Genomic DNA, 22,108 nt, shown 5'->3' on the forward strand with positions numbered 1-22,108 from the left:
CTTTTAAAATGACATTCTGGCAGAGCTCAGGGATATAAATGTTTATAAAATAAGCTGGCCCATTCACAACTAAACTGTATTTAAAACTTGTTTTAAACTTTATTGCAACAAAATCAGTTTGAGCTCAGTATAGACAGGCTTCTAGTTTACTTTCTCCTCCACCTTTTTTTCATAAATTGAGCATTCTCACAACTGTTCTTCCCTTTGAATGAAAACTTTCGCCAGAAGGGCGGTCTTTCTGGATTTCCTCTTCTCAACTCCATTGGCTGTGACTCTAATAATTCATCCTCTTCAGGAGAAATGGTGGGGTTTTTAAGAACTCTTTTTTCCCCTGAATTGATAAGGGTGAAAGTTTAAGCTATCTCTTTAATATATGTATTTATTTTGAAAAGCTTTGATTGGCTGCTTTTTTATTATCTTTCTGAAGTCTTTTGAATATGCTCCTCATCAGAGAAGAGTGAAGTGGGCTGGTGCTCTCCTTGGACCTTCTGGACATTGCATTAGTCTGTATGCTCTTAGAAAGAGTGTCAGCTGGATTTACTAATCCTGCTTATTTTCTTAGGGTCATAAATAGCTACTTCAAAACTGATCACAGTGAGCAAGAAGGATATAAATTGGGGCTCTCATTTACAGTCCTGGTAGAAAAAGAGAATATTCCTGATGGTCTGGACTCCTCTGATAAGGTTATGAAACATGGACAAGGATCTTAGCAGCGGAGTGTGATAACAAATGTTTACCTGCGAAGAGGATGAGAAGCTGTTTGCTAGAAGCTAAAAGTCATGCTTGAGCAGACTTATCATTTTTTCAGGCTTACCTGACATTTTGACTTAAAATGTAGGACAATTTTATTTGGTCATAATCCTAGTGTACACATAATGTTTGCCTGGAGAGAAAGGGTGAGGAATAGGGAACTATGTTTGTCTTTTCCATTTGAACAATATATTCACCTGAACATAATTAAGAAAGAGGTCATCACCTCTTGCTGAACAACTGTACATAAAGTACATTTGCTGAAGTTCTTCATATTTCTCTGATAACTACACCAGTTGGTGCATTCCAGAGACAGACTTGCTCTTCAGTAGTCTCATTCTCTCACCACTCTTCATCACCAACTCAATTTGAATGCTTGTGTACTTTAGCACAGGTTTTTAAGTAAGAGACCAAAATCAACACAAATGTGGGAGCTGATCTGGAAAACAAGTCTGTGTTTCAAAAAATGAGCTCAGATCCTCAGGTTGGTCTTGATACTTATCTAGCTTCTTATAATGGTGTCCATCACTGAAACATCTGAGTACCTCTCTGAGATAACCAAGATCATAATAGGCTAATAGCCCAATTTTCCTCCATACTTCACCCAAGGCAGTTGGGCTCTTTTTGTTTGTTTGCATTTATTTATTTTTTCCCCTCGTTCTATTTCCTACCTCATCTCCCCCCTTTTTTCTTTGCTGTGTTTAGCTGGAACTGTGGGAAAGTGAAGTCAAAGAAATGAGCTTTTCACTTCAATTTGAAGACAGTGAAATTTGTGGTCATTCATATCTCCTTAGGTAATGAGTTCTGAGGAATTGGTCCTGTTGCCAAGAAAGCCCTGCCTTCGGCTCTCGTGAGCTTCATCTTTGAGTTTGACATCTTTGTTGTTCCTGGTTAATATAACTGTCAAGGGAGGCCTCTTCAAAGAGGGAAGCACTTTCTGAGGTATCTTGTGCTAATTCCGGGGGGGGCCTCGAAAGGTAACCCAGAGATCTTGCCCTTCAGCCCAGTTTCTGTGAGGAGCCAGAATAATGAGTGAAGCATCAGATAATATGTTTTTGGTGGAGGAAGCTTTATTTTAATATTGGACTGCTCATGCCTAGGCAGAGTGAATTTTAATAGTCTCAACCTGGAGCTCACAAAGCTTTGGATCACTTTGTCTGACAACATGGGGCTCAGTCTTCTGGCTGATGGAAGATGGAAGAAAACTAATTTTTGATGCTGTTACTCTGTATTCAGCTACAATGAGAAATCCAGACGGACCCTTCTACTGCAGAATGCTTATAGGAGGTAGTGATGTGTAGGCAAAGGAGCCAATCTGTTGTGTGACCAGTTGTGTCTTGTGTGGAAATAACTTGTACAAGACCCATCGTTTACAGTGGGTAGGAGATTTTGCGCAATAGTATCAAAGTGTTATCTGTACGGATGTTGAAGCATTCAAGAAAAATGAGGTACAGTAGCAGATTCCTTGTCATGTCATTTCAGCATTTCCAGCAGTGCTTCTGAGAAGCCTTTTCTGTCTGTAGTTGAGTAGAGTTTCTAGGATTGTCTGTTGATTTGAAGGTTAAGGTGGATAGTCTTGTTTTTCTAGCGGAGCCTTTTCTGCACATGAGGACTGGCTGGGAGTAGAATCTCTGCTCTGCTCTCATTTTATGCATTCGAAGGGTATGGTGAATGAGTTATAGGGAGGGACAACATGAGCCAGTATTGGGCTTGTAATGTCATGCTAACCATGTCTTAAAAAGAAACCTAGATGGGGTTTTCATCCTCTAAGGTTCTGATAGATCAAGGGTCAACAAGCCATTAGTCAAACTCTCAACACTGTGAGTGCATGATCTCAATTAACAACTACATGAGTTGTTCTCGTCTCATTGCTATAAGCTGAGAATGCTTGAGTGACAAAGGCATCTGGTGGATTGTGTTTTTTGTTTTGTTTTGTTTTTTTGTATAACCTTACATTTCTCATGTTTTGTTTTTTCTGATTAGCATTGGCAGTTTGGATGGGTGCATGGTAGTAGGCAGAAAATGCATTTTAATGGGAGCAGAATAACTGCCTGTCTGTAGTACTTTATTTGTACTAAGCTGTGGGAAAGGCTTTTGCTGGCAGAGTTTTGTCTCTGAGTACTGAACAGTAGGGTAGGAGCTACATGCTATGCCTTTCTTAGTTTGTTTTCATGTTCAATTTTTTTTTTCTCTTCGCCCTCTTTTCTGTGTAAACTTGAAGAGTTTTAATCTTCATAGGCTTCTGCTGGAAGGAGTTTCTGGGCTGTAGGTGGGGAAAAAGAAAAACAGTCATTTTCTATTTACATTTGAATGTCCTTCCAGCAGACTCTTTAAGGGAGGTTAGGAGGACTTGATGTACCTACTTGGAGACCCCAAATCTTTTGTTTTTGTAGCCTCTCAGGAGCCAGGCAAACTGGGAGATGGATACTGGGTTGGAGTCTAGAAACCATGTAGAGTTTTCTCTTGAGGAAAAGAATGGCATTTAAGTTGTTGGGGTTCTTCACAGTAAACATCCCAGTAAGATGAATAGGGCAGTTGACCTATGTGAGGGTTATTGTTTCAGACTGTCATTCCTTGTAGATGAAGTAGGATAGCACTAAGTCAGTTCACAGTTTTTTCCACCAAATGCATCCGATGAAGTGAGCTGTAGCTCACGAAAGCTTATGCTCTAATAAATTTGTTAGTCTCTAAGGTGCCACGGCTACTCCTTTTCTTTTTGCGAATACAGACTAACACGGCTGCTACTCTGAAATCAGTTCACATTGGCAGTCTTCCTTCATGATTCTAAGAGCAAGAAACTTGTATTTAAAATCAGAGCTTAAATTCTGAATGAAGGAATTGGGCAACAGAAGTGTTGATGTAGCATACTGTCTCTGTCCATCTGCTCTTTTTTCTACATTTCCACTCAGGATTCCTCTCTTAATAGGTATAGCTCCTGAGAGTATGCAAAGAAAAAGGTTTGGTATTTTCAAGCAAGTGTCTCAAATCCATCTACCTTTTCTGAAGGAGCTTGGAAGGGCATTCAGTTGCAACTGGAAAAGCCTCATGTTCTGGGGCAGCAAATCTTACGTGAACCCCTTATCTGCCCCCATCAAAAGAAAATCTTGATTATCTTCTTTATCTTTCAGTTTAGGTTACAGACCTTTTCCATCAGTTTCTTTGACAGCTGTCTTTGCACTTTTCATATGAGGGTCTCAAAATGCCGTCATCTGAGTTACAAATGTAAATGTTTTTGTTTTCTAGATATTGATGGATCATCAAAATTTGTCAGAACATGTCCTTTGCATGGTTTTGTATTTGATTGAATTGGGACTCGAAGATTCACCAGAGCAGGAGTCCGATGAAGAGGTAAGTGTTAAATGTCATTAGTTTTTTCCTTTTTAATAAGGAAAGTATTATTTGTATATGATCTTTAAACAATAACATTAAGAAGCTATAGGCATGATTTAAAATCATATTTAATAACGAGAATTTTAAAATTTGATTAGGGATACAAGATTGTCATTTTCTCATATAACCAGGGATCAGTTCGAGGCTAAATAATATTTCTGTCTCCGGTTACAGCAAGGCAGGCAGTTAAGTGGCTTTATTATTTGTTGATGTGACTATGATTGAACATTGCCAAATTGCTGAAATTAGCTGGTGTTGGAATTTGTTCTCTCTTGCTTCCTCCTATTTTAAACAGGTCTTCATGAAACAGTATCATTTTAGTAGTCTAACCTAAGACTTGGCACCTAATCATGCAGTCCATACTTGTATGCAATTTCAGTGGGATTTACGTGTGTAAGCTAGGTTTACAAGATGGGGCTCTTGGCCCAATGTTTTTTGGATTTCAGGACTCTTCCTTAAGATTTGGGATATTTCCTAGTAACATTTTTTTTGAGAACATAAATAATAGCCAGTTAATAGTTACATCAAGAGTGTTTTGCTTAACTTTTGTTTTAAATTAATATCTGTGTTTTTGAATATCATAAAGTAGCATACAGTTGTGAAAATTAAATTAAAATCTTGTAGTACGTATGCTGGAACAGTCTGTGTAATGCTTATGGACTTATATTTAGTAAATTATTGCTTGAAGACGATTATAGAAAATGAACTGACTATAAAGCTCACTTAAAGAATAGCTTTCAAGTATCTCTTAACCAATATATCAAGTTGAGAACAGGCAAGCATATTGGTCTTCTCACTTTCAGTATTCTTACACATTACAAAATTTTTTAAAATGTATAAAAAATGCAAAAATTATCAAATTAATTCACAACAACAGGTCTGCAAAGGTTTGTCACAACCACAAGGTCAAACTCTTATTAAGGTTTGGCTTTTTAATGATGAAAAGAGGTTTTTAAAGCCTATCTGTATGCACCAAAAAAAACCTTAAACGATGAGAAGTTCAGAGAATTCTTGGCAATCAATAATATCCTGCTAGCTAAAAACAAACAAAAATTCTTACATGTTCTATGAAGCTAAAGTAGGTCTGTCTAATTGGATAATGTTAATCTTCACACCAACGCATTGTCACCAACTGAAGGCCACACAAATGAAACGTTGTAAAGATACCCTTTTTTTTTTTTTTTTAGTAGCTTTAAAATTGAGTATCCCACATCTGGGAGGATTCTTTATGGGGAGGATATCGTAACGGTAGGCTGAGAGCCATTCGCGGCCACTATTCACCAAGACCCCAATCTTGTTGTTCCACATGGTCAGGTCTCTTTACCTGCACAGAATCCATTGACTTCAGTGAGACTCCATGTGGTTGGAACAAATAACATGCAGGATCAGGGGCCAAGGCAAAATCTCCATTTTACATGGACTTTTGAAAAAGTTAGAATCAAATTATTTCCCTTTAAAAATGTTTCTATAACTCCCAGTGGCTGGAAGTTGAAGCTTGACAAGTTCAGACTGGAAGTGAAGTCCTTTTTTAGCATTAAGGTTCGTTTATCGTTGATACTACTTGCCAAAGGATATGGTGGATTCTCCATCACCTGAAATCTTTAAGTCAAGATTGGTTGTCTGTCTTAAAGACAGCCTGTAGTTCAACCACAAGTTATTGGGCTTGATGCAGCAGTTTCCTAGGTGTCATTCTATGGCTTATTTTGTGCAGGTAGTCAGACTAGATAACCACAATGATCTCTCTGCCTTCAAAATCTATGAATATCTGAGAGCAGAATTTGGCCCCAGACATTACATAAAGGAAGCAAAATCTTAAGTGTTTTTATTAATGAATTTAACAAACAAATTTTGTTCCCAGAACCATACTGTTCCATTATTTAATGTAATGTGCAAACAAGGAAATAAATAAAGTGTAGGTATATTTTGGACAGCTTAATAAGAAACATCATATGAAAAAAGGAGAAAGCGCTTAGGACAGAAACTGTACTTTTAAAAACTATTTTTAAAATGGAGATAAAGTGGTGGTGGATGAGAGGAAGTTACCATTCCTCAAATTTATTTGACAGCATTACAGTTCCAGAACAACAGTTATCTTAAACCATCTTGCAGTTTTTGTATAGTTGAACAACCCGTTTAATACAATATTGAAAACAGCATCCAGTTTAGTGTGTTTAAGTGAGAAATTTTCATAGAGGAATCCTAGTAGCCATTGGAGAAATCATTGTCCCTTACCCAGGTAACTATCAGCACTGAAAATACTGAGGTCATTAAACATTAGTACTGTAGATGACGATATCTATAATACCAGTGAAAGAGACAATATTTGATAAAAATATATAATGGCAGCATAACGAAAGACTATTTGACCTATGCACGGGTTCTCAAACTTCATTGCACCGTGACCCCCTTTGGAAAATAAAATTACTATATGATCTCAGAAGGGGATATCAAAGCCTGAGCCCCCATGTGGGGGCCAAAGCTGAAGCCCAATGACTTCAGTTCCAGTCAGGAGGCCTGTAACCTGAGTCCTGATGCCCAGGGCGGAAGCCCTCAGGCTTTGGTCCCGGACCCAGAAAGTCTAAGACAGCCCTGGTGACCCCATTAAAATGGGGTTGAGACCCACTTTGGGGTCCTGACCCACAGTTTGAAAACCACTGACCTAGAATATTATTTTTTTTTGTCAAAATGAAAAGCATTAGAAGGCAGTGGTATACCATTGTTTTGAAGAAAGCTACTGAATTTCACATTACCTTTTCCAACCAGTGTAAGAACCTAGATAGATAGGTCTTGAATATTTGTGGTTCTGTGTAGGTCAGTTAGTCCGTGCCCCTAACTAGTGCAGGATTTTTCCTTACAATATATATTTTTTTCATTGCTTTATCCAGTTCTGTTTTATATGACTCAGGCAACTAGACTTCTGCTATTCTCCTTAGAAGATTAGTTTACCCTATGCTAGAGCTCACAGTTAGACATTTTATATAATTACTCTCAGTTCATACCACTTTGTACTACCCTGAAGAATTCCTTTCCTCCTCATGCGTGCTCTCTTCATATACTGATATATCCTTATATTTGAACAAAATATAATTTTTCTACATTTTTTTGAGGTTTTCAGTCCAGCAGTCTGTCACTAGCATTTTTGAAGATCTGTATCATTTTACCAAGGTACATACCTTGGTGGGATCTGGGTTCTACAGAAAATTATTTCCTGGGTATCTGGCTGGTGAATCTTGCCCATATGCTCAGGGTTTAGCTGATTGCCATATTTGGGGTCGGGAAGGAATTTTCCTCCAGGGCAGATTGGAAGAGGCCCTGGAGGTTTTTCACCTTCCTCTGTAGCATGGGGCACTGGTCACTTGCTGGAGGATTCTCTGCTCCTTGAAATCTTTAAACCACGATTTGAGGACTTCAGTAACTCAGACATAGGTGAGAGATTTTTCGCAGGAGTGGGTGAGTGAGATTCTGTGGCCTGCGTTGTGCAGGAGGTCGGACTAGATGATCATAATGGTCCCTTCTGACCTTAGTATCTATGAATCTATACTCCAGTGTACAGTTCTCTTTTACTACAGAGATAATAATCAGCTTTGGTAAAGTTCTAAAAGCAACATTATTTATCATAGTCTATAAAAGAAATATCTATCTAGCTAATATATATATAAAATGTACACAAAGTTTTTTCCATTGATTTGTTTTTCATGGCTATTTCTCTAGGATTCTGTTGGTGAACATGAACGTTGCCATGACAGTTGGTTTCCAAATAGTAACTTGGTGTCTAACATGCGTCACTTTATTAACTATGTTCGAGTGAGAGTACCAGAGACTGCTCCAGAAGTGAAGAGAGAACCACCTGCAAGTACCAGCTCTGATGGCTTAGCTTCTTCCCAGGTAAGTGTAAAGAAATCCTAAGTTTTTTGTCTTCTGTAATAAGAGTGCCAGAAAGATGTAACTAATGTGTTGATTTTTTTGAAGACCAGTTAACTTCCCTTAATACTGATTAGTTTTATCAGTTTCTAAGGAGTATTTTTCCTCACCAGTACCACTACATTATTTCTGTGGCAGGATTATTCCTAAAGTGTGGAAGTTATTTCAAAATATACCTTTTTCAAATGACTGTTTTTAATTCCACCTTTTTCTCCTTCCCTGCCCAACCTACCAGAGTCCAAGGCCGTCTAAGAGCCTTCAAAGAGAGGTAGATTTGTGTGCAGTTTGTATTCTAATACCCTTAACTGGCAACATGGCTTTAACTACGCTTACCATATCTTATAGTGCAATCCATTAATGTCTGAGACTTTTTATTTTGCAAGTACCTATGCATTTTGTCAGCTCCACATTTTTAAATAATAGACTGATAGATTTGAATGACTTAGAATTTGACATAATTTGGTTTTTAAAATAATTCCCATCTATTAAAGCTATTAAATGTTTGTTTGTTTTTTCCTGGCCTACTACTGGAGCAAATATGGGCTCGCTATGTATGTGCCTTTTGTTGTTTGTTTTGTTTTTGCCGCTGCAGATGGCAAATTAATGTTACTAACATATAATAATAATGTAATGTTGTCTAGTGTCTCATATATGAATAATCTTAACCTATTAATGTTATGTAGAAAGTGTATTTGAAATTATTAATGTCAAATTGGTTTGTTTTTGTGGAAGAAAAATTAATTTTTACAAACGGGAATCAGATATTTTTGTGTGTTAGCACAACATTTTTTCCCAATAAAAACTGGCTATCATTTAAAAGAAACAAAAGAAAAAACGGGAGTGCCTGAAGTCGGATTCCCCACTCCAAATTTAGTCACCTAAATAATTGGCATCTGTTGGGTGCTCACGTTTTTTGGAAAATGAGGATTACATTTTAAAAAAAATAGGATCCATAAGTTAAGCTCCTAATGCCACATTTAGGCACTTAAAAAGCAACTTGATTCTCTATAGTTTGATCACTCAACCGCTCACACTGAGATCAGTATCTTAATGTTAAATATGAAATTGATTATTTGCTGTTCAACTAAAAATATAAATATAGATACTTTAAATTGTCATACCTGGCTTTTTATATTTATGAGTATAACCAATATGTATAAAAGCGTGTTGGACATGCAGGATATTTTGAATATAGAAATATTTTTAAATTGTGGCAAAATAACTCATAATTGCTTGGGAAGAGGAAATTAAAGGCATAGGAATGGCTTCATTGTTTTTTCATTAACTAGCTGTTGGAAGCTGAAAAGATGTGGCCTATAGTTTTGCAAAATGATTGTTGATTCTTGTACTCCCTTTTATTAATCCACTACAAATAGCTCTTTCTTTTTTTAAGAACTCAGGGACAGCTCAAGTGTTCAGCTTGGTTGCAGAACGTAGAAAGAAATTTCAGGAAATAATCAATCGCAATAGTAGTGAAGCAAGTCAGGTAGTTCGTCCCAAGACATCAATGAAATGGTCAGCACCTGGTGCAACACCACAGCTAACCACAGCCATTCTGGAAATCAAAGAAAGCATATTGTCCCTGCTTATCAAACTTCATCACAAACTCTCAGGAAAACAAAACTCTTACTATCCTCCATGGTTTGATGATATGGAGGTTTTAATCGAACCAGAAATTCCTAAATATTCTCATGGTGATGGGATGACAGCAGTAGAAAGAATTTTATTGAAAGCTGCAGTACAAAGCAGATTGAATAAACGTATCATTGAAGAGATATGCAGAAGAGTGACTCCTCCTGTACCACCAAAAAAGATTAGTCCTGCAGAGAAGAAAACTTTGGACAAAGAGGAAAGGTAATGTATTAAAAATAATATGGGGCACAATGGAGCGGGTGGTGGTATGTACCCCGTCTGTCTGATAAATTGATCTATCTGTTTAGCAGTAATCTCTAAATCAACAAATAATTTACTAAAAAATTTAAAATCTTAAATTATAACTCTAGTCTTCAACAGCCAGTCCTGCAAGCTGCCTGATTTAAATGTCTGTTGAGTGTCATTAGCACCTTGCAGGATTGGGCCTTTACATAAAGAAATTCTTGGGGAAAAGTTTCCTGCTGTGTGTATAACTAATGATAGTTAGCATATGTTTTTGTTTTTGTAATGCTTGTCTTCCCTTTCCTTAATCCTTCCCATTATTCCTGGTCATCTCATGTAATGTTATATGTGAGGTCTTTTGATTGGGGATCATGACTGCTTTGTTTGCATCAGTGGTTCTCAATCATTTTTGGTCCATGATCAAAAATGTAGATTCTAGATATTCAGAGCTACAAAATAAAGAACTTTAAAGCAGACACTTTTTAATGTCTAGAACAGCTGTTACTATCTGAGGACTTTCTTTCCTTTCCTAGGCTTTGAGTCAGCTGTACTTTTGGGAGGATGGAAAGGGTGATAAATTCTATATTAGTAAAGACAAGAAAGAAACCGTTTCCAAGGAAGATAATTTTTTTTAAATAAGGCAGTTTGAAGCTGACCATGGGCTTGCAAGGTTGGAATAAGATCAGGGGAGATGGATTAGTGGGTACATAATGACATTATATGTCTGTGATAAAGTGCACAATCACATGTATATTGTCTCTGTGTATACCTGTACATATATTGTAGCAGGAGAGACGTAACTTCTATATAAAGGTTGTCTAATGCTTTTTTCCTACTTTGTTTTGGTTTTTTGGGATACACTAATGTGCCATTGTTTTTGGTATGATTTTGAAAGTTGGCAGGAGGATAGTCCTGGGGTCGGAGAAGTGCCTATTGATGATCCCATCAAAATCTGTTCAGAGAGAAGCTTTCAAAAATCACTGTATGCAGTTGTGTTATGCAGAGACAAGCATGCTAGTGGCTTGCTACTAAAATTGCTCAACATTCAGTGCTTTCCAGCATGTCACTCATTTGCCACACAGAATTGAGCTTCTGGATGGGGCACCATCACACATAGCATGTTTTTCCTTCTCTCTCTCTCTCTCTCTCTCTCTCTCTCGCTCTCTCGCTCTTTTTTTTTTTTTTAAGTACTTGGATAGAACATGCAAAAAGTTATGTTAAAAGAGTATTAAGTGGCAAAAAATAGTATGTGATCATGTAATTGAAGAGTATGTTAGCACATATGCAGACAGGGCAGAATTAAGGTTGTATGAGGAACTTTTAATGATCTACTATGCAACCTTAATAACATTAAGTAAATAAGGGATATTTTTGTGTGTGGTTATGCCTACACACAGAATGTCACATCTGAATTTATTTTTGGTTTATTTTATTTGAAGAAAAATGCATTTCCAGTAACTTTCATACAGTTACATTTCTAATAACTTTTGGAGAACCAGAGAGACTTCATTGAAAGATTGGATCACCTAGCCGGTCAGTTTGCCCTTCGTTGCTCAAGGAACACTTTTTTTTTTTCTTTTTTGAAAAGATCAGCTTTCTTCTGAGCTGTTCCATCTTCAAATGGTTTACTTGCAAGATAATATTGGTATGAACATAGCTGCAAGAAATCCAGGAATAGAAAGATTTCAGTCTTTTATAAAAGCTATAGATTTCCAAGAACATAAAGTGTGTATGTGTATGTATAGTGTACTTGTAATTTCAGTTTGTTTTAAAATGGTTTGGGAAAGTTTAAAAAAAAAACCAACAAAATTCATTCTATTCTAGTTGGCTAGAAATACAGTACAGACCTTAAGAACTGTAGGATTCTAAGACGTTCAGCTTTTAGGCACTTCAAGAAAAGCTATACTGGCTGGAGTAACAAAGAAGAAAGTTGGTCTTTTCAGAAAAGACCAATGCGATCTTGAGCAATTAAGGGTAAATTACCTGCTGTATGATCAATTCTCTCACTGAAGTCTCTGTGGCTACTTAAAATTACTGTAGGCTTTAGACTCGTACAAAACCCTAATGCTGGAAGTGTATTTTTCTTTAAATAAAATAAACCCAAAATAAATTCATATGTTTTATGAACCATATTGTCTTAAAACCTTGACTAAATATAAAACCAAAACTAAATATAAACTAAACGCTACAAAATAAAAATTAAAACTTTTTTCAATCATTCAGTGAACTAAAGAAGAAACTTTAGAATGTGAAACTTGCTTTTTTTTAAATGTGCTGATTGTCTCTTTAAAAACACAGTGCTACACTTTGAAATACTTATGTCTCAGTTGTGCAACTGAGGGTTCTTCAGTTTAAACATAAGGGAAGAGAGAAAAATTGAAGCAGAACTGTATTTTTCATGTAATAAAGGGTAATTCCATGCATTTTCTCTGTAAAAGATGTGACATTTCAGCAGACATGTTCTGAATACTTTTATGTTGAATAAAGCTCAAAGGATCACATGATGATAAAAAATGATAATTTCCAGTTCTTTGTCATCCAAGTGACTATTTTTCCACCTCCTTGAATCAGTGATGTCGTTTGCAAAGACTTGAAACAAATATTCTAACAGGCAGTACCTTGTGACCATTTAGAATTAAAATGGATCTAATCTGATGACTATGTGAGCAGCATGAATCTAAGCTTCAATTTACATTTGTATTTCAAGTCTAGTTTTGTAAAAATGAAGATTGAGCAGGCAGTGTTTGAGTGATGACCCATTTCTAGTTACCTCAACCTACAAAGACAAACTTGGCATCTCCCACATGATCGATTGTTACCATAGAAACCAAGAAAGAGCTAGAGGAGAGTCTGAGCTGCTTGCAATATTTTTCAGCCTCAGTATCTTAGGCCCTTGGGCTATCATGGAAAATTACTGAGCTGTACTGAATCTGTCAGAGTTTGTTTATGTCTCCTTATTAGGGTTCTCTATTTACAGTCAGATTCTTTTAGTAAAAACGAAGCGTAGGTTGAGGAAAAAATTCTGGGGAAAAATTACTACAATAATTCTAATAGGAGGTTGTCTCACATTATGGATGCATCCTCTAAAATAATCTATCTTAAAATTATTGTAAGGGAAAAAAAAAATTTAAAAAGTGGTGACTTTTCAATGTGTCAAATAAATATGTGCGCGTGTGGGGATACTTGAATTCTAAAAATGCCTAAGAAAATTGACTAAGTTAAATAACACTTGCTCAAGAAAAACAATTACTAATTACTCTTGCCTTTTCTTAAAACTATATTTTACTTAATCAGTATAAATAATTTCATTACCAGGGTCCTATTGAGACACAGTACAATTCACTGTGATTTAATTTTAAGGGTGACTTTTTGTTTCCTTTAAAACATAAAATTTTATCTTTCTATATAATGCGTGTGTGTCATTTTTCTCAGTAAATGGGAAGGGGAGGAGAGGGATGGGACAGCCTACAGAGAGCCTAGTGACTGACTCCTCCAAATTCTCAAACAATTAATAGGTACCATTATACTTACTGTGATATTTTAAAATGTATCTTAAAATAAATAAAATAAATTAGTGAGTTTTCTTTGTTAATGGGAACATAAACTGTGTAAAGTGTGTTTCCAAAACATTTCCAAGGCAAACTTAATTTAAAAAATAAACTGGAGTGACAAAACAGTGAATATCTCAGTGCTAGAAGCTCATTTCAGAGATATTTATTTATTGGCTCTAATTTAATTTGTTTGTGTTTTTGGGTGGGAAGAGTGTGATGAGGAGAAACCAGACCTGTGAAAGATAATGAGCAGGTAGCACTGGAATTTAAAGGCCACTTTTTTCCCACCAGTGTAAGCAACTGCTGATGAGGTTTTTCAAAACCTTAGCAAGGATTCGCAAAAAGAAAAGGAGTACTTGTGGCACCTTAGAGACTAACAAATCAGGCTGCTACTCTGAAACTTAGCAAGGATTAAAATTATTGGTATCATCTTTAGTTGAAAAAAGTAATTCAGTCCTTGATTCTAGTATTGTCTTGAGGCTCTTTATGAGCAGAGTTTGGATATTTTCCCAGGCTGTTGTATGCTAAATGACTTATGCTAATTGTGATGACGATCTAGTCACATGAAACTGAAAATATGGAGTTACCATATTTCTTTCATTTAATTTGAACTTGGAACCAGTTAGTAGGCAGCAACTTAAGAAGAGCATTGATGATCTTGTGGTTAAAGCAGTTGAATAACACCCAGGACAATTTGGTTTTACCTTTGGCTCTTCTATGGACTTCCTTTGCGATCCTGAGCAATACACTGAAACCAAAATTCCCTAGGTGACCACTAATTGTGTGGTACTCCTTTTTGGGGGGCCCAATTTGAGACACCATGAACATGAGTTTCAGAAGAGCTGAGTACTCACAACTGCAAATGAAGTCAGTTGGAGTTGTGGATGTTCAGCATCTTTGGAAAAATCAGTCTCTAGGTTGCTTGAGCAGGATTAATTTTAGTGTTTCTTAACTTTTGAATGCTTGATGTTGCAACCTTAGCATCCTTTTATATATCTTATACATTTTGTACATATTTATAAATGGATAGCTAAAACAAGAATTTGGTGTTTGTGCCCTCCTCCTACTCTAGGTCCTTTATCCTCTTTTATCCCTGATCACAGGCAATGGCATACAAATCAGGCAGTTTTGTTGCTGTTTTTTGGCATGGACTAGTAAATTTTAATCACTATTTGCATGGGTAGCAGAAAAGTATGGACACTAGAAGTTATTGTGGAGTGTGTATACTGATGCTGCCATTTTTCTCCGTCTTGCTTCCATTTTGTGTGAGTTGCTCTTCCCTAATGCAGTACAAAAATAACATTCAGGAGTAATGTCCTTATTTCTTGAACCCTGGTAAGTCCTGATTAGATCAACATCCTTTGGTTTTGTTGTCTGGCTTTCATCCCTTCCAGTGTAACCAACAAAAACTAGTCATTATTTATCATCAAGGACCACTTCTAGGGTATTAGATTCCTCATATGTCTGTCTAACAAATGAATGCAAAGAGGGGACTGTGGTAAATCTTGTATCTCAGATGAAATTGTGTGGAGTGCTAACTGCTATGCTATAAACCCAAGAAAATACATTTTTAACTCTTTTCTCTCACTGTTATACCAGTTTCTTCAGTAAATTTCTAATCTCTCTTTCATGTAGACGACAAAAGGCCAGAGAGAGGCAACAAAAGTTGCTAGCTGAATTTGCTTCGAGACAGAAAAGCTTCATGGAAACTGCCATGGATGTTGGTAAGTTGTATTACTTATTTTATTGTATGTAGTTAAATTATTTTTAAAAAGTCTCTTGTAGCAATTTCTGTGCATTTGATGCTCCCACAGATGTTTACAAATGCAGTTTCTATTAAAAAAAAAATGCTGCTGCTTAATAAGATGCCCTTTACAAATAGGCTACATTTCCTGGACTTCAAATAATTCTTCATACTGTGCACTTACATTGTGTAGCTACTTATATCCTAGGACCTCCAAAGTACTTCAGGACACTGAACATCACAAATTCTTGTGACAGACACACATTCAGTACTTTTTACAGATAAACTGAGGCAAAGTAATGGTAAGTGGCTTGACCCAGGAATTGAATCCGACTCCCAATTCTGCTCTCTTACCACCGTACCATGCTGTCTACCAAAAAAAGCATGACAATCATGAAAATGTTCAGGAGTTAGTTTGTAGAACTGAACCCAAACCATCCATAAAGGGCAAATAGTTTTTACAGGGGAGTGGATAAAAGTTGATGGATTTTTTTTTTAAATTTAAATTTAATACATTTTTCTTTTTTAAAATAAACCTGTTTAAAATTGAAATTATGGCAGCCTATGTTAGGACAACACTTATTGTAAACTATTAAAGTCATTTAAATAAAATAAGCTGCAAAAATGAGCCCACTCACATGTTAATAGTTAAAGGATGCTGCTTTTTTAATTATATGGAGAATTAAAAGGAAAACATCTTAACATCTGACGTCAGTGCAAGCTTGATAAATCTATCACGATGTTATGCACTGCATTACTATATATATTATTTTCAGACCATGGAGCGAATACTGGTATTTACTTTTTTCCAAATGTAAGTACTTTTAGTTTCTGTTGTGCAGAAAAGCATTTTCATTAATTACTTTTGTTTTCAATTTAGCTAGCAGATGCAGAGAATATTTTCTTCATTTGGACTAGTTCACTCAAAGTTAAGATGATATTTTGGGGAGTTAAAAAAGTAGGAAAGCTTGTTTTCCTTTTCAAATGTATAAATAAAAATGTAGTGGGTGGGGATGAGCTCTGCTAATTTTAAAAACTTGAAGGATGTGGAGCCAGATTTTAAAAAATATTTACGCACCTAAAGACAGGTTTCAGAGTAGCAGCCGTGTTAGTCTGTATTCGCAAGAAGAAAAGGAGTACTTGTGGCACCTTAGAGACTAACAAATTTATTTGAGCATAAGCTTTCGTGAGCTACAACTCACTTCATCCAATGAAGTGAGTTGTAGCTCACGAAAGCTTATGCTCAAATAAATTTGTGGCACCTTAGAGACTAACAAATTTATTTGAGCATAAGCTTTCGTGAGCTACAACTCACTTCATTGGATGAAGTGAGTTGTAGCTCACGAAAGCTTATGCTCAAATAAATTTGTTAGTCTCTAAGGTGCCACAAGTACTCCTTTTCTTTATGCACCTAAAGTTTCAAATAGGTGCCTAATGGGATTTTCAAAAGTGTCTGAGTATGTTAGGTGCCTAACTCTTATTGATTTTAATGGGAGTTAGCCACCTAACCTGTTAAAGTTTGAAAATCCCACTAGGCAGTTATTTTGCATCTTTAAGCATCTAAATACCTTTAAAAAAGTCTGGCTTATGATAACTGGAAACAGTGTCAGTTGACTAACTGAAGTTAATACTTCCTTTGTTTTAATAAATCAGTTTAAGTGCAAAAAATATTTTGATGTTTTTTTTTTCTTAGGTATCAAGCACATTTAAGGTAGTTTTATTTAACTAATGAAAACAATTTCAAAAAAACTGCTGCTGTAAATTTTTAATTGATTTCCAATTTCTAGCCAAATACAGCTTGACAAAAAAACCCTATCATCTAGTTAATAAGAAATGGGTCAGTCACCATTTTTTAACATAATATAAAAATTTAAGACTCTGAATAAATGTATATTAAGTTATGTAATTGCTTAAATAAATTAGTATAGATATAGTGTATCCTCCAGGCTATCAAAAAGTAGTCAAATTTAGTGTAAATTCACGTTTTAATGGTTATACCAATTGATGAGAACTAACCTTTATTTAGGAAAATAACTAAAAAGCACAAATGCAAACCAAGATAAAACCAGTCATTTAAACTAAGGTTTCCTGCTTGCTGATTTAAGTCATGATTAAAATGAGTGATTTAAATAATTATAATTTAAATCAATCCATCCTATTAAGCAGAACTTTTATCTTGTACAGTGATGGTCATACACACTATAACCCAAACAATTTTTATGATTAAATATTGTGGTTACAAGATTTAAAAAAATAATAGAGGGATATAGGACATAGTAGAGGAAATAGGTTCATATTATATTTGAAGGTGCTTTAGATGTTTTATTAATGGAGTAGAGATACAGGAAGGCTATTCCAGATGGCCAGGGTCACCAAAAAGAGTCTTTTACCGACTAGGTTGAGATTCTGTGAGGGGACAGCGCACTTGGTAGAAGTAGGGCAAAACAAAACCTGTAGAATGGGCTGAAATATGTTTATGGATTACTTTAAAAACAAGATTAACTTTGAATTGCAACTTGAAATGAAAGGTTAATGGAATTCTTTGAAGATATAATAAAGGAGATGTTTCATTTCTTTGTACATGTGAGTATGCATTCTGCATATGATAGATTCTGGAATTGTAGAATCATAGAAGATTAGGGTTGGAAGAGACCTCAGGAGACCATTAGGGTTGGAAGAGACCTCAAGAGGTCCAACTCCCTGCTCAAAGCAGGACCAACCCCAGCTAAATCATCCCAGCCAGGGTTTTGTCAAGCTGGGCCTTAAAAACCTCTAAGAATGGAGATTCCTCTATCTCCATAGGTAACCCATTCCAGTGCTTCACCGCCCTCCTACTGAAATAGTTTTTCCTAATATCCAGCCGAGACCTCCCGCACTGCAACTTGAGACCGTTGCTTCTTGTTCTGTCATCTGCCCCTACAGAGAACAGCCCAGCTCCATCCTCTTTGGAACCCCCCCTTCAGGTAGTTGAAGGCTGCTATCAAATCCCCTCTCGTTCTTCTCTTCTGCAGACTAAATAATCCCAGTTCCCTCAGCTTCTCCTCGTAAGTTATGTGCCCCAGCCCCCTAATAATTTTCGTTGCCCTCTGCTGGACTCTCCAGTTTGTCCACATCCTTTCTGTAGTGGGGGGGCCCAAAACTGGATGCAGTACTCCAGATGTGGCCTCACAAGTGCCGAATAGAGGGGAATAATCACTTCCCTCGATCTGCTGGCAGTGCTCCTACTTATGCAGCCCAAAATGCCATTAACCTTCTTGGCAACAAGGGCACCCTGCTGACTCATATCCAGCTTCTTATCCATTGTAATCCCCAGGTCTTTTTCTACAGAACTGTTGCTTAGCAAGTCAGTCCCAGCCTCTAGCAGTGCATGGGATTCTTCCTTCCTAAGTGCAGGACTCTGCACTTGTCCTTGTTGAACCTCATCAGATTTCTTTTGGCCCAATACTCCAATTTGTCTGCGTCACTCTGGACCCTATCCCTACCCTTCAGCGTATCTGTCTCCTCCCAGTTTAGTGCAGTTTACGAATTTGTTGAGAGTGCAATCCATCCCATCATACAGATCATTAATGTAGATGTTGAACAAAACCAGACCCAGGACCAACCCCTGCGGCACTCCGCTTGATACTGGCTGCCAACTAGATATCGAGCCGTTGATCACTACCCGCTTTCCCCACACCCACAGAGCCAGGTATCTCATTGTAGAAGGCAATCAGGTTGGTCTGGCATGACTTGCCCTTGATGAATCCATGTTGACTGTTCCTAATCACCTTCCTCTCCTCTAAGTGCTTCAAAATGGATTCCTTGAGGACCTGCTCTATGATTTTTCCAGGGACTGAGGTGAGGCTGTTGTTCCCTGGATTCTCCTTCTTCCCTTTTTAAAAGATGGGCGCTATGTTTGCCTTTTTCCATTCATCCGAGATCTCCCCTGATCATCAGGAGTTTTCAAAGATAATGGTCAGTGGCTCTGCAATCACATCAGCTAACTTCCTCAGCACCCTCAGATGCATTAGATCCAGACCCATGGATTGTGCCTGTCCAGTTTTTCTAAGTAGTCCATAACCTGTTCTTTCCTCACTGAGGGCTGCTCACCTTTTCCCCATACTGTGCTCCCAGTGCAGCAGTCTGGGAGCTGACCTTGTGTGTGAAGACCGAGGCAAAAAAAGCCTTTAGTACTTCAGCTTTTTCCATATCATCTGTCACTAAGTTGCCTCCCCTATTCAATAAGGGTCCCACACTTTCCCAGATATTCTTCTTGTGGCTAACATAGCTGTAGAAACCGTTCTTGTTACCCTTCACATCCCTTGCTGGCTGCAACTCCAATTGTGCTTTGGCCTTCCTGATTACACCCCTGCCTGGAAACCTGAGACTTGTTGAAGCAATGTACAAGGGAGTTCCAGTAGTCAAGCTGGAGGCACTATCAAATATGGCTCAAGAAACTGACATGGATGAGGACTTCAGCAGAAGTGGTTCTTTACCCGCGAAAGCTTACGGCCAAGTAAATCTGTTAGTCTTCAAGGTGCCACCGGACAACAAATTCATATGCTGTCATAAGTTCAGGTATCATCTAGCCCACAGGAAGTACCTGAGGTTCATAGTAGGGACCAAATGAAATCATTTTTCTACCTTTTGGACTCTCCATGGCATTGAGAGTTTTTGCCAAGTGCCTGTCATAGGGAAAAGCACATGGTGCTGATGGCACAGGGAATAGCAACCAGGGAATCTATGTCTACCTGTATCTAGATGTCTGCCTGATCACAGGCGGGTTCACAAAGAGGCGGATCATGTTCTCTCCCTACTTCGGTCTCCTGGTGAACTAGGGGTATGGCTTCACTACCCGCCGGATCGGTGGGCAACGATTAATCCAGTGGGGATCGATCCATCACGTCTAGTCTAGACATGATAAATTGACCCCCGAGTGCTCTCCTGTCGACTCCTGTACTCCAGTGCCACGAGAGGCGTAGGCAGAGTCAATGGGGAATGGCAGCGGTTGACTCACAGCGGTGAAGACACCACAGTAAGTCAAAGTACATTGACTTCAGCTACGTTATACACACACACACACACACACACACACACACACACACACACACACACACACACACACACACACACACACACACACACACACACACACACACCAGTGTAGACCAGGGCTATGAGATATTGTCTCTTGCACCATCACAGACAACAGAGTTCGTAGGAGCTCAACTTGACTCCAGTTTGGTAAATATTTTCCTGACAGAGGACAGGTTCCGGTTGCCTCAGTCAGTAGAGAATGGTCAATGCACAAGACCGGTGATGACTGTGCTTGTGTGTCTGGGGCTCCTTGGCCATATGAGTGCATGCATGTATGTGACACCACTTGCCTGACTTTGCTTCCAGCTTCTGTAATATTGGTTGAGCACAGTCTACTCCCCACCCAGGTATCATATGACCAAATAGTTATGGTCCTGCCCACAATCCAGGAATGGTGGCTAGACCCACTGTACATGAGAGAGGATGTGTGTTGGTAAGAATGCAGCTTTTACCAAGATTATGTAGGTGAATCTAACTCTTTGGAAAAATTCCATAGATTTTTAACATCTATACAGACAAACCTAGGTCGTCATGCTTAGGTCTATGCATAAAAGGTTTCTGGGCATGCAAATTAGAACAGTTCAGTAACTTTTTAAAATAAATATGTATTTGCTTCCTACTTTAATTAGTGAATAATTTTAAGTACCCTTCTTAGCGTGAGAATGTGTTTTTGTTACTAATGATGTTAGTATACCACAGTAGTACATAGCATCAACTTAATGGACTCCATTTTAAAATGATTGTTATGAGTGCAGACATTTCTTGATGACATCTTAATACAGTTCCAACCTCCAAGCATTGTGTTAATAGGTAAAAACAGAAACATTATGCAGCTTACTTTTTTTTCTGTGCACCTTCCAGGCTACTTTGCCATTTCCCCAAGTCTGGTTATTTACTGAGAACATGGTATACGTAATTTGCAGTTTAGTCCAACATTAACTAGCTTTTATATTCCGATTTAAATTAAAATATCCACACAGAAGAAATTTGCATGCCATCATCTTGTAATAATTGAATATTGAAATGGAATATTCCTAGTTCAAGTAGAGCATGTTGAACAAACTGAACACATTTCTTTAACCTTGTTTGGTTAACAGCAAATCACTGTAAACTTTGCAGAAACAGCTATTAGAAATATTTAACGAAAAAGATACAATATTTAAGTACTAGTCAGGCTTCTGTCTAAAGTGGGCTGCAAGACTAAATTCTGCATGTGTTTACCCAATATAGGGTATGTCTATACAGCAAAAGCTGTGCTATCCTACCTGATCTCGCTTGAATCAAGCTACTGTGGCTAACAGTAGCAGTAAAGGTACAGGTACAGGCTTCAGAGTGGGTTAGTGAGCAGAGGACATACCCAGAGTTTGTGCTAGGTTTCTACTATCCACGCTGAAATCTGTGCTGTGCTGTGCTATATTCCTTGCTGTTGTTACGTGCACTAGCTGAATTCAATTGGCTAGTCTGTGCGTGGCTTTTGCTGTGTAGACATACCCACAGAAGCAATGCTATTAAATAGCAACACCCTGAAGTGTATTGCTATTATGGAATGTGGTGTTCTATTTGGAAAACAATATGTTAATGCTAAAACCAAACCTAATCAAAATACTTTCTGTTCTCAAATATCTGTACTGTGGTGTTGCTTATCAGCAGTATCACAGTTGGATTATTTGGCAACCAGTCTGTTTTAAATGTTATGAATATGTTTTTGTAGTGTTAGTCATGGTCAGAGGCTATTACAGGGAGCTAAGACCTCCCCAGGTGTCACCGACTTCCTTGGTGTGGTTTGGGAAGTAGTTAACGT

General features: G+C 37.5%; 1 protein-coding gene across 5 annotated transcripts in view; it reads left to right on the plus strand.

The window, feature by feature from the left end:
• The window catches only part of UBR3 (ubiquitin protein ligase E3 component n-recognin 3), a 215,276-nt gene that overhangs the window by 96,216 nt on the left and 96,952 nt on the right, over nt 1-22,108 (plus strand). For 3 of the 5 annotated variants that reach the window (XR_006277987.1, XM_038422811.2, XM_038422812.2), the window contains exons 21-25: nt 3,994-4,098; nt 7,852-8,025; nt 8,297-8,329; nt 9,455-9,915; nt 15,123-15,211. Coding sequence is in view for 4 of the 5 variants with exons in the window: in XM_038422811.2 (XP_038278739.1) it covers nt 3,994-4,098; nt 7,852-8,025; nt 8,297-8,329; nt 9,455-9,915; nt 15,123-15,211 (862 nt within the window). In the remaining variant the exon portion in view is untranslated. The remainder of the gene's footprint in view (nt 1-3,993; nt 4,099-7,851; nt 8,026-8,296; nt 8,330-9,454; nt 9,916-15,122; nt 15,212-22,108) is intronic. The other 2 variants (XM_038422813.2, XM_038422814.2) reach the window with 1 other exon arrangement.

The sequence above is a fragment of the Dermochelys coriacea genome, chromosome 11 (assembly GCF_009764565.3).
Source record: "Dermochelys coriacea isolate rDerCor1 chromosome 11, rDerCor1.pri.v4, whole genome shotgun sequence".
Classification (NCBI taxonomy): Eukaryota; Metazoa; Chordata; order Testudines; family Dermochelyidae; genus Dermochelys; species Dermochelys coriacea.